The sequence below is a fragment of the Lithobates pipiens genome, unplaced genomic scaffold (genome assembly GCF_037356315.1).
Source record: "Lithobates pipiens isolate NorthernLeopardFrog02 unplaced genomic scaffold, aLitPip1_a1.2 Scaffold_23, whole genome shotgun sequence".
Lineage (NCBI taxonomy): Eukaryota > Metazoa > Chordata > Amphibia > Anura > Ranidae > Lithobates > Lithobates pipiens.
The window spans coordinates 309,220,366-309,237,931 of NW_027507785.1; the positions used below are offsets into that span (position 1 = coordinate 309,220,366).

General features: G+C 43.4%; 1 protein-coding gene across 3 annotated transcripts in view; it reads right to left on the minus strand.

Annotated features, from left to right (window-relative positions):
* Positions 1–321: 321 nt before the first annotated feature.
* Positions 322–17,566, minus strand: part of SRSF11 (serine and arginine rich splicing factor 11) — a 39,897-nt gene continuing 22,652 nt past the window's right edge. For all 3 annotated transcript variants that reach the window (XM_077450485.1, XM_077450487.1, XM_077450486.1), the window contains 10 exons: positions 17,418–17,527; positions 11,724–11,816; positions 10,872–10,921; positions 10,645–10,772; positions 10,475–10,559; positions 9,697–9,822; positions 9,456–9,545; positions 9,253–9,348; positions 5,734–5,878; positions 322–2,509 (listed from right to left, as the gene is read on the minus strand). In XM_077450485.1, coding sequence (XP_077306611.1) covers positions 2,315–2,509; positions 5,734–5,878; positions 9,253–9,348; positions 9,456–9,545; positions 9,697–9,822; positions 10,475–10,559; positions 10,645–10,772; positions 10,872–10,921; positions 11,724–11,816; positions 17,418–17,527 — 1,118 coding nt within the window. In that variant the 3' untranslated portion in view covers positions 322–2,314. The remainder of the gene's footprint in view (positions 2,510–5,733; positions 5,879–9,252; positions 9,349–9,455; positions 9,546–9,696; positions 9,823–10,474; positions 10,560–10,644; positions 10,773–10,871; positions 10,922–11,723; positions 11,817–17,417; positions 17,528–17,566) is intronic.

Consider the following 17,566-nt stretch of genomic DNA (forward strand, 5'->3'; position numbering starts at 1 on the left):
CCCCCTTTATTTGTTGGGAGAGGACACTAGTTTGACCATGTTAAAAATTGTATAATAAAACTTTGTAAAATTTTAAACCTGTCTCCACTTTATGGCGTTACATTCCGCCCTTTGTAGGATTCGGGGGTTTTTACCTTGGTATTTGCCAAACTTGTGTCTAGATTTTTTTGGATGAGGCCTAAATCCCAATATATTTATTCAGGTATTTTAAATCACATTGTGTCTTGGTTATCTTGAAATAATCCACAGTGCATGCACACAGATATAGGAACAATATACAAACCATAAAGAAAAAAACAAAACAAACACACAGCTCACAAATAAAATGAAACCAGCAATTCTGGTTTATATATTTTATTATCAAAGTTTCTTGTAAAACAAAATTTCAGGAACTGTACAACGAGATGGCACAGACTGGAAACTAGTTTTCGTTACTGGGTCATCAACCAAAGAAAAAAAAAAAGAAAAATAAAATAAGCTCATGTTTGTTGAAACTGAAAAAAAAATAAAAAAAATTCACTGACTACTGTGTGTAAGAATGGAATCACCATCAGTATACTACAGCACTAAGAGAACACAACCAGCGGGGTACGTTCTGGAAAGGGGAAAGAAACGACCTCAACAGTATACAAAAATAACCAATTAAAATGCAGTACTTTTTAAATTGATTTACACAGCAAAAAGTTTAAGTGAACGGTCAAGACGTGTTAAAACGCTAGCAGGCTTGTTTAATAAGGCAGACCAAACGGCAATGATGTGACAAATCCAGGACAGCATGCTATAACCTGGAGCTAACCTCAGATTTACATTTACTTCAGACAAATCTGTTAAAAGAACAGGCAAAAGCTCATCTGCACTGTAACATTTTTCCATTGGAGTCATGGGTCCAATCCTTGTGTAAGCCCTTTGTTAGCACTTACTGTGACCATGGCTATTGGCCCTTCAGGCCCAAGCACTGAAGCCTGGGTGGATAGGTCGAATGTCACATGCTCCCCCATACCCAATGGTATTAAGAGCCAGTCACTTTACTGAGTATAGGCTGAGGTGGGCAGTGTTTGATGGGTTCACATTGGGGCTTTTCGTGGCTATTATATAGTCAGAAGATGGGAATCTTCTGAAAGACTAAAATGGTCAACATGCTAACCTAACAAAAAATAAAATAAAAATAAAGTCATGTTTAGAACACATGGCCTCTCCCGACTAATATAAACAAGCCTTCTAATGGGCATCTACTTTCACAAAGTACAAAGTCCTTACCCATCAAGGATGAAAGGGCTTCACAAATGTGTAAGGGTTATCCATTTGATTATCTGTTCTGACTGGCTAGGCCAATCATCTCAGATTCTTTTGGGTGTCACAGCACATCTTTGACAACCCCTTGATCTCCAAGTGGTCTGTGTTGCGCAGTCTGGTCTTTAAAACCCACCATAAAGCAACTACTTTCCAAAAACAACTGACTAAAGCTTACCTTCTCTGAGGGATGGTAGCCATGAGCAGAGTGGAAACTGTAGGGGGCTTCTGCTTTCTCCCCCTTCAGATAATTTCTTTGTCTCACTAAACATCACTGCTTTATGTGCTAGCTTATTGAAGAAGCCTGTTATTTTTTTGTATAGTAGCGGACTATATCCTGAAGACCACAAAACAGTATTGAAGGGGTCTCATTCACAGCCTTCAGATTAAAGCATGGGTGCTCAACCTATGGCCGCCCAGCTGTTGCAGAACTAGAAGTCCCATTGTGTCTCTGCCCTTGAGAATTATGCTTGTAACGGTCAGCCTGGGACTTGGAGTGCCACAGGTTGAGCACCCATGAATTAAAGCCTAAACAAAAGCCCACATTAAATTGGCAGAATGTGTCTCATTCTCATGAGCAGAGAAAGGTTCCTTGTATCCATTCTGCTGCACATAGGAAGTGCTGGCTGTGAACACAGGGGTTGGGGTCTAATGACTGCAAACACACATACAGCTTTCTCCCACTAAAGTACTGCGTAGATCTGTCTAGCACACAGGAGAGAGGAGGGAAGGGAATGGGCAGCTAAGTAGCAAAATGAATATACTCATGCGAGGTGTTAGACGCATGCAACATATTTGTTAAGTTGCGTCACACTAGAGAATTGGGGTGTTTTTTTTTTTTTTAATTTTACACTTTTTTTTCACCACACAAAACCGGTTATCCACTTCAATGTTTTAGATAGACAAACCTTTCAGCACAGCTCTAGTAACATAAGGAAATGTACATTCACCAATAGCTCAGTGTTGCATACAACCAAAATTAGAACATTAAATAGAAATAAAAATCACATAGTAATAAGGAGAGTTAATCGCTCATATCCATGTCTTCCTCGTGATGATCGTCTCCATTCACTTTGGAGTCCTTTGGAGACTCGCTGCCTGCTGGCTCAGCCGCAGACTCGTCTTGTGGCCCCGTGGCCTCTGAAACCAGGTACTCTTCTCGTTTCTCCTTCTCGCTGTCATAGCCCTGCTCCTCTTCATCATAATCCCGGGTTACCTGCTGCGTGGATGGAAAAACCAACAAGATAAGACTGAAACATGACTGATTCTTTAGTGGTGCAAGTACTACACAACAAAGTACCAGCAGTACTTCACATGTATGTTTTCTCTTTTTTACCATATGATACATCAATATCCTGGACTGCTCTGAGATTTATCACCTTTGGAACACTTGGATACCTTTCGTTATACCTCCTCAAGCACTTTTTGAATATTTAAATATAAATAATCGATTATATATACCGCTCGGATCGTCAAATGCCACGATCATGGCCTTAGGAAAGGCTGCGGCTTCAGCCTAGCTCCGAAGCAGCGCCCATCTTTCTACACCCAGGCCGTTTACAATGTGATCGCTCCGACAGAGATCACTTGTAAACAAACCAGCGCCATGTCACGATGCCAGTTTCTCTCTCCCCTCTCTGTACTGATCTGTACAGTGGAGGGGAGAGATCGGATGGAAGCAGCCATCTCTACAATATTCTGCGATACCCAGCCAATATTACAATATACAAAATACAATATTATTTAAAAAAAATTTATACAACTAATGGTAGTAATCAATCAGTGGGACCGACAATGTATAATATGTTTAGTGTAGCAAGGTCTCAGACTTCCTTTAGTCTAATGAGACCCTCCAGAGCCATGGACGGCTGCCATCCTTCTGTATAGAGTAGATTACAAGGCATGGTGTAGTGCAAGATAGGATTCACGAGCGCCAGACACTTCTGGAATGCAAAGAGATTTATTTTCTCTTGAACAGAACTGTGGGAGAGGGTTTAGGGCCAGAACATCATTCTTTAGTAGTTACAATGGTAATTTGCAGACTCAGACTATACTATACTATAGGTAACGGCAACCAGCCAGGCACCACATCTGCATATGTAGGCTTGCTGTCTCATATGACAACAGTCCTATAACAGCTTCTAACACAAGTTGTAAAGAACTTGACTTTCACTTTTTGTAGATCTTCACTCCGCTGAGCTTCCAGTCTCTCCCTAGGCTAACCAATTCACTGCCACTGGATCCCCTGAGCTCTTCCAATCTTCTCCGATTAGCTTCCTCAAGCGTCACCCCCGCTTCCCTGCTTGGTCCCTGGCTTGGCACAAAAAGCTGCTCTGCCATCACCACCTCCACTGGTTTGGTCCCTGGCTTGACATGTGCTGAAGTTTCCCAATTCTTCACCATCCCCGTTTTGTGAGAATACTGCTCCAGTACTTGCTTCAGCTACTCTCAGGGGTCCCTGGTAATAAAGTGATTGGTCCCTTAGTGGTGACAGCTTCCCCTCTACCTCCAATCACAACAGGTTCTCCAGTAGCAGAACCGTCACTTCTGGTTGGAGTACAAGCCGCAGGCCCAACCCTATGCTTCTCTCTTGCTTCTGGATAGGCCCTCAGGCAGCCTAGCAGACAGATTTCCCTGGGATAGGCCCAAACTCTGGCTAGCAGCCCGGGACAGTACAACACATGTTCACCCAGACAGTAGTCCAGGTGGCAAAGAACCCCAATCACCCGACTCCAACCAAATATGCAGGTTCTCCCAGCAGGCCAAGGGATTTAAGAAAATCCCTGTCCATTGGCCAAGATACACCCCCCCCCCCCCATATACTCCTAATATGTCCTCGTCTTATCTAATGATGCTAGGTACCCGGTCACCTAGCGGCAGAAGAGACGTGCAGCAACTCCAAACTTAGGGTGAAATAAATTGATCCCCAACAATTGGCCAAGGCAACTAATTCCTGGCAGGTAAATTTAGGCACAACCCTGCCTAAACATCAGGGTGCTACATCTGTGTTTTTACTAAATATCTTTGTTTCTGCTTTGAAGAAAACAGATTCTCACTGTACAGAGCCCTGTGTTGTCAACACAGAGCACTGGGCTGTGATTGGACACAACCGGATATGCTAGGTACCAGCCATAAATCATTGGCCAGGACATGCCAAGTCCCACTGTGTTCCATTACAGCAGAGCCGAAGGACTCCCAGAAGAAAGCCATGACATACACAGGTACATTACGCTGCCTGTACGAGCCACCCCGCTGCAGTATGCGAGTAAACAATTACATATTCAAAAATTTGTGTTTTTTGGACATTTATATTTATTAAAACCGTGTACCAAATAAAAGCTTAATGTAAGACGGCAAATTAGAATCAAATTAACACATAAATTTGGCATCTAGTAGTCATTAACCTCTGCTCAAGCAAGGGATTAAAAATAACAAAAACAAACAAAAAAACACTACTGATTTTGCATGATTCCATCAATAAAATGCATTAAAATTCATGAAAGAATAGTTATGCTGAAAAGCTTACAAAAAAAATAAAAATTTTTTTTTACCTTGTTGATATTCAATTATTAGATCATCCAAATGCCAATTTGCAATACTTTAGTTAAGTTATAGGATTAACATGAAGTCACTTTGCCCAGGGCTCGACAATACCCAGGCGCCAGGTCGCGACTAGAAATTGTGCCCTGGCGCCTGGGCATACAGTTTCACACACCGCTGCCCTGCAGAGAGCATTCCCTTTTCACAGTTACACTACCTGCCATTGCCATCCAATCAATGCCACCTCATCAGTGCAGACTATCAGAGCACATCAGTGAAGGAAAAAATAAATAAATAATCGTATAACAAAACAAAAGTTGATTTTTTTAAAAATTTTTTGCTTGGCATCAGGCGTGAGCAATTCTTATTGCCGATGCCCAAGATATGCAGTTCTGGACGCTGGGCAGAGGATTTAAAAAAAAATGGCTCCTAGAGTCTAAGCTAATTTATCAAGCCCTGACTTTACCCATTTAATCTCCTTGGCTCCAGGCCAATTTCTTTATGTGGAGCTGACAACCTATAAATGTGTGCCTGCTTGTATCCACCATCTACATACAAGAGTGAGTGGGATCGGCCTCAAGCTGGTTGCTATAGTCTGAGAGAGTTTCAGGCAGACCCTGTGGTCTTGCAGCTTGTGGTACAGCTGAAAGCAAGGAAGGGGAGTAACTGCAACAACCGCACACATACCTTACTCTAAAAGCCATGAATTGGTGTGGTTACCATTTTTTGTTTAGCATGTTATACAATTGACCGCCTATTGGAAACTGAAGGTAACTAAATACCATTAGCAAGGCAACCAAAAGGCTGCCAGGAAATTGAAGACATTTTTGTACAGATAGCCATTATAGGAAAGGGACACTTTGTTTAATTGGACCCATAACTGAGAAAAAAAACCCAACTTACTTTCACATCTTTTTCACTTTCTGATCTCCGCTCACGCTCCTTCTCTTTATCTTTATCTTTGCTCTTCTTCTTCTTACTGGATGATCGTTCTCTTTCATCCCTGTTCCTCTCACGTTCCTTATCCTTCTTCTTTTCTTTTTTGTGTCTAGAATTGCAAGGTTGGAAAAAAAGTTACAGAATTGTCCAATATATATTTAAGACACTTAAACAGTGTTTGTATTCCTGCCTCTAGGCAGAGAAGCCAAACTAAGCACAATGTGCAAAATGCACTGCAGAGTCTGACTGATCGGACAAAGGAACCCGGTCAAAAGGAGAAACATGGAGGTTGTCATTAACGGTCTCTAGAAACCATCAGCTGCCCAGGATGTACGTTTTAATTGTTTGTGGTCAGAAATGTCATCTCCCATAGTCTTGCTATTTTTTTTTTTTTTTAATGAAAAATAAGGGCATGTATCAATTGGATTTTGTAGCAGAACCACTTTACTCACAATACAAGTCTATGGGAATACAAAAGCAGTCTGGAAGGTCAAAAAGGGAGGTCAGCTTCACCTTTCGATAAACGATGGCGTGAGTGTTTCAAACTGATGTCAAAAGCCAACTCAATCGACACCCTCCAAGCTCTATGGACACGGGCCCAGCATGCATGAGCACTTGCAAATCTGTGTTCTATTTTGCTTTTCCATTTTTTTTTTTTTGCATAACCAAGTTTATTAAAACAAGAAAAAGTGCATACAAATTATTACATACAGCCAAGGTGTCATTGGTATCAGAAGGGTGTACAGTAAGTAGAGTACAGCCGGTTCAAAACCGGTGTCATGAATAACAAACATTTGTAAGAGGGAACAAAAACCAGGGAGAGAGTGGTAGCTGGTCCCGACCATGTGGGTCAGCCAGACCCAAACCAGAACACACAGTTAGGGGCAAACCATCTAACTGGCAACATAGATTCAAAGTGCCTTACGTACAAGTATCGGAGTCTTGTAACCAACGATCCCATATTTTGTCATATTTGGCCGGGCATCCCCTGTTAATATACACAACCTTTTTATATGGTAAATTATTATTGACCTCCGCCTTCCACTCCGCCAGCCCGGGGGGTGCGGGCCGCATCCACCTCTGGGCAATGACCTTCCGCACCGAAAACAAGGTCTCATGCAGGAACGTCTTAGCGTATTTGTCTATAGTATCTGGAAGTACCCCGAGTAGGCATTGTTTCGGGTCCAATGTGACCGGAGAGCCCATGTGATCGTGCAGGAATGTTATAACTTGCACCCACAGGCCTTGTATTTTAGGGCATGACCAGATTAAGTGAAAGAACGTACCCACCTCACTCCCACACATCTGACAAAGGGTAGATTGAGTGCTTCTGTATCTGGCAACCCGAAGGGGGGTGAGATACGCCCGGTGGATAATATAAATTTGGGTCAGTCTGTCAGCAAGTTTGGGTGAGACAGCCTTGCAGGATTCCAAAGCCTCCTCCCATTCCCCATCCTCCAAAGGGCCCACCTCTCTCTCCCACCGGGGCCTGAGAGTATGTGCCAGTTTGGTGGAAGCAGGGGTAGTGAGCATGTCATAGAAGGACGAAGTTAATTTGCGGGGGTCAGTACTCTTGATTATGGCCATTAGTGCATTGGTGGCTGACTGCGGGATGGATTCTGAAAACTGAGCCCGGGCCGCGTGTCTCACCTGTAAAAATCGGAAGAGCATGTAGCTGGGGAGTGAGAATTCTTCTCTGAGCGTGGCAAAGGTTTTAAGGGTTCCGTCAACAAACAATTGGTGCATATAGAGAATACCATGAGTAGACCGAAGGTCTGCATCGGGAAGTTGTAAGAGTTCTGACAGAGTTTTATTATGCCATAATGGAGTGTAATCATTATAGAGTGGTATCCCCAGCTTGACAGATGCCAAGTCCCATATGCGTCTGTAATGGTATAACAAAGTCTGTCTGTTGTCCCCCAGGCCCGCCCCACCAAGGCCCATCGCCAGCGGGTAAATTGAATCTTCGGTGCGTCGAGCCCACCCCGGGCACAGCAGTTGGAGAAACCGCCCTCTGTCCGTTTTGTCTATATGGTACAGTTGGGATAATTGTGCCGCAATGTAATAAAGATTAAAATCGGGAAGGGCCATGCCCCCCAGGTCCGTGGGGTTTTTAAGCACCTGCCAAGCTAATTTATGTCTGTTACCCCATACAAAGGGTTTAAGAAGGGCCTCAAGGGATTTAAAATGCTTCAAGGGTAAGTAAGTCGGGGAGTGCCAGAAAACAGAGGATCTTGGGTAGCAGAACCATTTTTATGAGGTTTACCCGGCCCCAAACCCCCTGCTTTTCCATTTTTTAGATTATCCAAATACCATCCTGCAAAGGCTGAGCCATCTATTTAATCAGCATCATTGGGAGGTGATGAAGTTGTTGGCAAATTTCATTTTCTGCCAGCACTGTGCACGCAACAGGGCGGTTCTGTCAGTGCCCTAATCCTCCCTCTTTCCTGCCCTATCGGACACTTAATTTACCAAAAGCAGCTGTCAATTAGAATGTGCTCCATCCTTTTAGGCCTGATTCACCCCTAGGCAGGTAGGTTTTTCAATACACGCTTTTGATCCATTGAAGTCTATGGAACCAATAACAAGTCCCTGGCCATTTCCATAAAATGCACAGATGTGAGCTACAGGAAACCATGTTTAATGGACTGAAGTGTACTTTTGCAAAACTGAATATGCATGAAAAAAATGCTTAGGTGTGAACCAGGCAAATGTAGAAGAGTGGCAGAAAGCTTATGAACTACCACAACTGGGCAATCTATAGGTGGCAGCTATATAGGCTCCTTCACTGGTCAAAATGAATGTGAGGAAGAATTTGGACAAGTGTCAACACTACTAGGAAATATGAAGAATTTGAGCTTTGTCTGATCAGAACAAGGGAACAAACACTGTAGCAGGCATGTAAAATGTATGACTCTACAGCTATTTGCAAAAACTCAGTCACTTTAAAACAAATCCATAAGCTACGCTGTTATCAGACAAATGTATTTAAAAGAAAACCTGTCACCAACCTAAAAAACTGCAGGTAAAAGCACAGTAAAACCAAATACTTGTGGCATTTTCCTTTCCATATTTTAGCAAGTGTGCCCTTGAACTTGCTACAAAATGTTAACTACTCCTCTTACAGCCTCTTATCCCTTTCTTCTTCTGGGCTTGTCTATTTACTCTGTGCCGGCCCAGCTCCTGTGTCCCTTTCCTCACTATAAAGTGCCACTTGACTGACAATTCTGAGTGTTGACATCACATCCAAGATGGTGGTGCCCAGCAGATATTTCACAGCTTTTGGATATCTACACATGGGAGGGCGTTTAACAAGCAAATAACATGCATAAAAAAAAAATACAAAAAAGATTAGTTACACGTATAAGCTTATAAGAAGTTTGTTCATATAGTCTGGCAGGATCTCTTTAAAAATAACTAATGTCTCAGTTACGCAAACCATAAAGGGTAGACGCACATACTTTGGGTGGCTAAAGAAATTACCTCCTTGGTGAAGGAGAGCGCGAGTACTTCCTCTTTGGTGATCTTGGCTTTTTAGGAGACCGAGATCCACTTCGACTCTTCCTGCGCCTCCGATCTCTGTTAAAAAAAAAAAATACTACATGAGACAAGGCATTTAAAAAGCATAGTCAGCAGATTCTTATTTCTGGCAATGCTACATTAAGATTTCACACAGGAGACTTTACCTGCTTGCGCTTCTAGACCGCCTGCTTGTGCTATAGCTTTTGGGAGGCGTTTTGGATCGTTTTTTCTCTTTTTCTTCTCGCTTTTTCTCCCTAAAACAAGTTAACAATCAGTGAGATATTGAGTCCAGGAGTACAGAGCTGTTGGTTTTATAATCATGTGAAGTTAAACGTAATATAAATTTTGGAAGGGGCAAAGCTTCTGGAAAACGGAATACATAAGAAAAGGAAAGTGGAGAATTACCTGGACTTGGAGCGAGTGCGGTGGGGTCTTTCCCGTGAGTGTGATCTTCGCCTGCGCGGGCTCTTTGATCGCCGACGGCTTCTAGACTTTGAATGAGATCTTCTCCTTGATCTGCTTCTAGATCGCCTAAGCATGCAAGAAAAACATACCAAGATCAGAATTAAACACTGATTTAAGAGATTTTTATTGTTAACAGCAAACCTGTGTTTGTTTGTACGAAGCAATGCAAAACGGGTCACTTTGACCACATGGCACCTCTGTGTCGGATCACGTGTGATAAGAGATTTAAAAAAGCAAGCATTTACAATCACTTTAAAGAGGAGCTCCAGGCCCCCCATCACAAAATTAAAGTCAGCAGCTACAAATACAGTCACTGCAGACTTAATATTAGGACTCTACTGTCCAGAAATGCTGCAATGTCGGCACCCCAGTCGATTTTTTAATCTGCTCTCGGGTGCTGCCGCCATACCTTGTAAGCGAAACCAGCAATGAAGCCTTGCGGCTTCATAGCCAGTCCCCTAATGCATAAGCGTGCTGCGCTTTGTGAATGGCCCAGCGGCGTGTGAAGGAGGAGCAGGGCTAAACTTCCGGAGGAGGGGGAAGCAAACGAGCAAAGCTTTCCCTTTTGGGTGGCGCTCCGCTTTAAGCACAGTAATGTGCACTGTGGTTACAGGGTCTCTAATCTTATGAGGCAAACTAAACATCATTTATAGGCCTCTGTGTACTTTACTAGAATTTTACAAGAAACATTGGAATTGGATGTAGAAGAATTTCTCACCTGTGTCTGGAAGAAGAGGGCGTCCTCCTCCTCCTAGAGCGCGAACGTGACCTTGAATGCTTTTTGGACTTCTCATCTTTCTTGTCTGAAATCAAAATATGCAGATAGCTCTCAGATCCCTGATAAATCAACATATAGAAAGTCGAACAGGACCTGGCACTGCTACTTACCTGGCTCAATAGCTGCAGATATCAAGGACTGGGCCTCCCGAACACGCTTCATTGCCTCTTCAATATCTTTATTAGAGGTATCAGACTTCAGGCTTGGTGACACTAGCCCAGCTGTCACATGATTCAGCCTAAAAAACATGTTATAGTTCATTCAATGCATACACAGAATGAGGAGCGTGCAATGAGAAAGCTGTGGGCTTAATAGTTATAGGGAGAGCAGGACTTACTTTGGATCCACTGTGCTCATAAGCTTCAACAGCTGATCTGCTGCAAGAGACTGGAATCAAACACACAAAAACACATTAACTACAAAATTACATTCAATGCAGAGAATAATAAATATAAATATATATATATATATATATATATATATATATATATATATATATATATATATATATATATATATATATATATATATATATATATATATATATATATATATAAAGCTTTTTAAGAAATTCAAAGATTCCTTCCAATATAACCCTACACAGCCTTCACAATATACCTATAAAGAATGCTGTTCTTTTGACTACCACTGAAAACTATTGATACTGATGAGAGAAATGCTGACCTCCAAAACACTGTACAGGGCCTTCCCCTGAAATCAATTGTTTATTTTTACACCAACATGAATTAAACACCCAAAAAATTATAATATTCCAGTGATTGTATTGGAAGAGGATCAGAGCCACTCTGCAAAACCCTTGCACAGAGGGGGGGGGGGGGGGGGGGGTAGGTATAACTTTTTTTATTATTAAACAAAACACCTTTAACAATCCCTTCAAACTTTTCATAACCATTTTTCTCCAGATTTAAATGCAGACCAACATGTCCAGTAAAAAAGTGGCAGCCCCCTATTCACAACAGAGTGTTTTGTAGCTCTAAAAACACTCAAGCCAAACCTTGTACTTATAAGTTGTCTTTGTTCACATTGTAGCATTCAACTCAATGAAGCTTGAAAATATACACATACTATTTTTATGGCATTTTTTGAAACCCACTCATTTCAGTGGGAGCACATGATGACATGCAAGATACAAAGTCACATAATTTTTCACTGTTAAAGGAAAACCTACCTGTGAATTTAGATTGGCTCCTGGAAGAGTGAGAGCCGCAAGAGTGGGATCCAGTGTAGGTGCTCCCAATGCAGAAAGTGGTACAGCTCCCATCTAGAGGCAAATAATATCTGCATTGTTATCCATAAACATGCCCATTCTGTATACATATAAAAACAGGATTGTGTGGTACATCAAATTGCAACTAAGCCTATAAAATGCCAAATGAAAATGGAGCACAACCATTCTAATGAAATGTGCCCAATCCACACACATTTACCTCAAGGTGTTCAACATTTTACCTGCTGACATGATGTTTGAAGTTTTCAATACAGTTTATGACCACCTGACTTAAAAGCATATCTAAATAAAAAAAAAAAAAAATTTTATATATAGAAGATAGCCAAGTTATGGTCAGTGGGTTTCAGTTTTTGCCCATCTTATTAACACTTCCTGTCTGGGGTGGCAAAGCTCACTTTGTACTGTAACTATGGAGAAGTATATATTACTATCACCATAGGACAGGAAGTGTAGGACTTCAGAACACCTTCCCCTCTTCCCTCCTCCACAACATAGGTGAAGGAATTACACAGTGCACAGCACAGATTTCAAGCAGGATCACCAAGTATTTTTTTGTACTTCGCAAATAGACAAAAAAATAAAAAATAAAACTTTCAAAAAATGGTAAAATTTAACAAACCTAAAAACAGGCCAAAAAAAAAGGTATATATTGTTAGTCTGCATACACTTGAAGAACTTCGCATTTTCTAACCCACCCCTCTCCATATTTGGAACATTTCAGGTCCCAGAAGGCTTCGGGGTCCATTAAAAAGGTGCAGCTTTTTGTTTTTGACCAAGTGGTGTTGGATTAGAACCCATGTCTGTTTTATCGCGGTCTGTGCCCCATTAGGGAGATCGACCCCATTTGTCCCGTTTACCATTTTTACTTTTTTTCAATAATAACACACACAGGATTTTGTGTTACTCGCCGTCAAATCCTCTTCTCCGAGTTCATTAACGGGCATGGCTTATCTTCCATTCTTGACTATATGGTTTAGAGCACGATCTACATGCGTAGGACACTAGGTAGAAAAAAAAAAAATTACACAGCGCCTCCCATGGCCAGTTCTAGCTGGTATAGACCCTCATCTCTGCTATAGGCGAGCCAGTTAAACTCAATAAGTGGGGTAGGTGCTGTATCTCTCAATGAACACAGAAAGGGATTTTATAGCAAGCAAGAAAAAAATAAAAAAAATAAATAAATTACATTTTGTCCTACAGTCATTGAAGGACACAGCTCTTCTACTCTTGACCATATGGACGTCCCAAAACAGTGGGGTGGACAACAACTAAACACTGGAGCAACCAGGCAGAACATGCCAAACGACCTACACATAAACCCCCTCCCCCCAGGGAAACAAGGAATCCTAAAAAGTGGCCTGAAAAACCAATGGCCGAAACAAGAATTCAAAGACAAACTTGGTAAACTTTGGTAAGAGTGTGCAGAGATGATCAGGTAGCCGGCTCGCAAACCTGAGAGAGACACTGGATGTCGGAAACATGCAGGAGGCACCAATAGCTCTGGAGGAGAGTGCCATGACTGGGAAGGGCGAAGCACAACCCTTAACATTTGCAACCTGAACAATAGCCTGCCAAAATCCCACAGAAAGAGTGGTAGAGCAGGCCGCCAGGCCAATCCAAGGGTTGGCTGATTGCAAATAAGGCACCCGACCTTTGAAGAAAGCCATAGCAGCCAGGTATACATCCAAGGAGAGCAGTGCAACCTCTTAAGGATGCAACAGTTAGACACCGGGAACGCAGAACATAGTCCTCAAATCAGGTAGAAATCCAGTGCCACCTCGAGAAAGGGGGGGGGGGGGACACGAATGGGGGACCCCCTTATCCATGTGTAAGACCAAACAGGAAAAAAAATAACAGACAGGATAAGGTCCCCAAATTCCAACACCCTCTGTGCAGAAGTAAACAACCAAAAAGGCACCAGTAGGGAAACTTAGCCAAAACCCTCAAGGGGAGGTTTCTGGAAAGACCGAAAGAACCAAGCTCAGTTTTGACAGCAGCAATGGGAGCACACAGGAGACACCACAGGGCAAGCCCTTTGGATGGAGTTACGAATCAAGGAATGCACAGCCAAGGTCCATAAAAAGTAGGATTGCCACAGCCGAAACCTAGCCGTTATGGTACTCAAGGCAAGCTTTTGTCCAACGCAAGCTTTTGTCCAACGCCCCATTGGAAGGATGAAAAACTAGAGCCACCACAAAGGAGCATTAACAGAACCCAGAGCCTTGCAGCAGATGATGTAGGCCTTCCAGGTGCACTGTGTAAGCTCCCGAAAGGTAGACCTGCACGCCTAAAACATAGGGGGGATTCAGCAAACCCCAAAACCTTCCAACTCTCAGAACCAGGCTTTCAATAGACACGCAGTCAAAGCCAGAGATGGTAAAAATCAGAGTTAAAGATTAGCCCTCGGTACCACGTATTTTATTGAAGGGCAGCCCCCACCAGAAAGGCTAGAATCCCTTTGGCCTCTACCCTGCACAGCTATTGAGCAAGGAACTCGAGAGGAGGAAATGCATAAATGAGGATACTGACCCCACTGCGCCACCAGTGCACCCATTGCATCCGAAAGGGGGCCCCTTGCTCTGGCCACAAACCTCGGCACCTTCCTGGAGTAGCTGAGCCTCAGTAGAAGCAGATGCAGTCAGATCACCTGTGGTAATTGCTCCCCTGGGCTGTCACCGATATGCATCATCCCAGGGGGAGTCTCTCCCTACATGCAAGAGCGGACCAACCCACCATGCCATTGCGTTCCCCCTTGCAACCAAGCGGGAGTAAAGGAGCGAATGGTCTAAGGTGAAAAGGCAGTCACCAACGCCCATCTGGGGGCAGGCACCAGGCTCAACAGCGACACTGGCATGTATAAAGGGTGCCTGCCCATAAGCAGCCTAAAGTTGTAGGGAGCCTGACCACATGTGTGCACCCGTGAGAAAGCCCAAAAACAAAGTACCCTGGCAAGGAAGGGAGCCAGAAGCAACCACCCCCCTAGAGTAGATAAATCTAAGCCCATCCAAAAAGTGACAAGATGCAATACCCGCCCACATGTCTCCTGCAGCCTCTGGATTCCCAAATAAACCCAGGAAAGGGGGAGGAAGGTGCATATGTAGCAGTGTACCAGTGGACCCCAAGGCCAGGGGGATGCCTGTCCATCTGGAAGTACAGATACGGCCACTAGTGAGGGAGATGGCATACAGACATATACCACACAGTGTCCCATCAGGTACACCTCGTGACACTTGAAGCCTGGTGAAACAAGGGGGATCAGGGTACCCAACCCCACATCAATTCACCCCAGATGGTATAGGGGGAGGCTGGGGTGTAGTAAGAGAGACCCTGGAAGGGACCCCGCAGGGCTGACCACCCCAGGGAGTACCCACGCCCACGAGTGCACAGGGAGGGAGGAGGGGCATCTACATACTGTTCCATGGAGGTTGCGGGAAACACTCCCGAGACAGATCTCCTCTTCACTGAAGTTGGGGGCTGTCGGCCAGGGCAACACTGACACAGACTGCAGGCATCCAGTCAGGTGTTGGGTTTGCCCACCCAAATATGAGAGAGCATGGTTTAAATAGCTAGCAGACCACCCCCACTACACTGCTAAATCCAAAAGCACTTGATGACTGAGGAAGCCCAATTATCGTGCACTATGCGTCTAGGAGAGAGTAGCTGAGCCCGTGATGTCACGCGTCATTGTGCAGTGGTGACCCAGCTGATGTGCATCATAAAGAGATTTTATTTACATGCAAGTAAAATACACTTGCAGGATTAAACAAAGTAAAAAATAAAAAAAACACACCACACCAACAGGAAGCACTATGTATTTTATATTTATATTGTATGTAATCCATATGTGGGATACAAGCACATTGAGGAGAGCTAGAGATTCGAGGACTGGAGAACGGTCGCTAGCCAAGTGGATATAAATTAAGACCACAAATGAACATATACTTATGAGCTTGAGGTGAGCAGGTTTTTCCCCTGAGGTGTGGAGGTGCACGACTCACTGGAGGAGTGACAGATAGATAAATACTACTTTTCTGGGGAGCAATGGATTTGCTTGAGTCACAACCCAACTTTTGAATAGTAGTGTCGGACACACACATTTTTATGATTTGAGATGTATATGCAAATTAGTTTTTGTTGCGCTGCACCGATTTATATATTTTTACTATAAGGGTGCACAGCTAGCAACTTTACACAGTGGGGCAAAAAAAGCATTTAGTCAGCCACCAATTGTGCAAGTTATCCCACTTAAAAAGATGAGAGGCCTGTAATTGTCATCATAGGTATATCTCAACTATGAGAGACAAGATGTGGAAACAAATCCAGACATGGGGTTGGGGTTGAGATCTGGAGATCTAGGCCACTCCAGGACCTTGAAATGCTTCTTACGAAGCCACTCCTCCGTTGCCCGGGCAGTGTATTTGGGATAATTTTCATGCTTAAAGACCCAGCCACGTTTCATCTTCAGTGCCCTTGCTGATGGGAGGAGGTTTGCATTCAATCTCACGATACATGGCCCCATTTATTCTTTGATGTACATGGATTGGTCATCCTGTTCCCTTTGCAGAGAAAGCATCTGTACTGAAGAATTGGCGGGTGCAGCCGAACATGGAGTCCATGGTTCCCCCACTGAACAACAGCAGGAACAAGGAGCTAGCGGTGTGTGTTTGCACCTGCTACCCGGAATACACACAAATACACAGTGTGAGTGTGTGCGCGCGCGCGCGCGCGCGCACACACACACACACACACACACACACACACACACACACACACAGGGCAGCACCTCTGTGCTGGAGTGTAGCAGTAAAACAGCTATAGGGCAGACTAAGTTAAAGGGGTTGTAAAGGTAAATGTTTTTTCACCTTAATGCATTCTATGCATTAAGGTGAAAAAAAACATCTCACACTGCCGGCGCCCCCAGTCCCCCCATTTTACTTACCTCACCACTCGAAAGTCCCGCGCTCGCCCCCGCCGGCCTCTTCTCCGCTCAGCCTGGCCGCTGATTGGCTGGAGTGGATGGATTGAAGGCAGCGCAGCCATTGGCTCGCGCTGCTGTCAATCACATCCAATGAAGCGGGGCCTTGTGATACAGCGAGCGGCCATAGCGGCCGACTATCACGGGAGCGTGCCCGCAGGTGCTTCTCACCATGCAAGGGAGCTCGCATGAACGTGAGAAGTACCTGCGGAAAGCAGCAGAGACAGCCGCCGAGGGACCCTAGAAGAGCAGGTTCGGGGCCACTCTGTGCAAAACGAGCTGCACAGTGGAAGTATAACACGTTTGTTATTTAAAAAAAAAAAAAATTTATTTACTTTACAATCCCTTTAATTTGAAGTAGGTTAGAGGTGGTTGTGCAGATTGTATTTTAACACTGCAAAAACGGTTATAATTTGCTGTGAAATGATCAAAAGCAGATGTTTCCATTACTTTGTTAATGGATAGTCCAAAAAGTCTACTATTGAATATGTTTATTACTACATTTTGATGTATTGGAATACCTGTTATTTTTTCTGTAAACTTATGTGTAGAAATCTATCGCTACAGCAATCAAAATCTTTAAAAATAATCAATAAGTTATATAGAACTATAAAAAAATAAAATAAATAAAAATAAAAAAAAAAATAAAAAAAACTTACCTGACTGAGGGGGTTCGGAGTGGGCAGGAGTCCTCCGCCTGGTAGCAAACTAGTGACTGCATTAGCTGGGGCCACAAGTGTTAAAGCTTTGGCCTCATCAGGAATGATTCCTGCAGAAGAACATATCTGTATTAGCCACACCATTCACA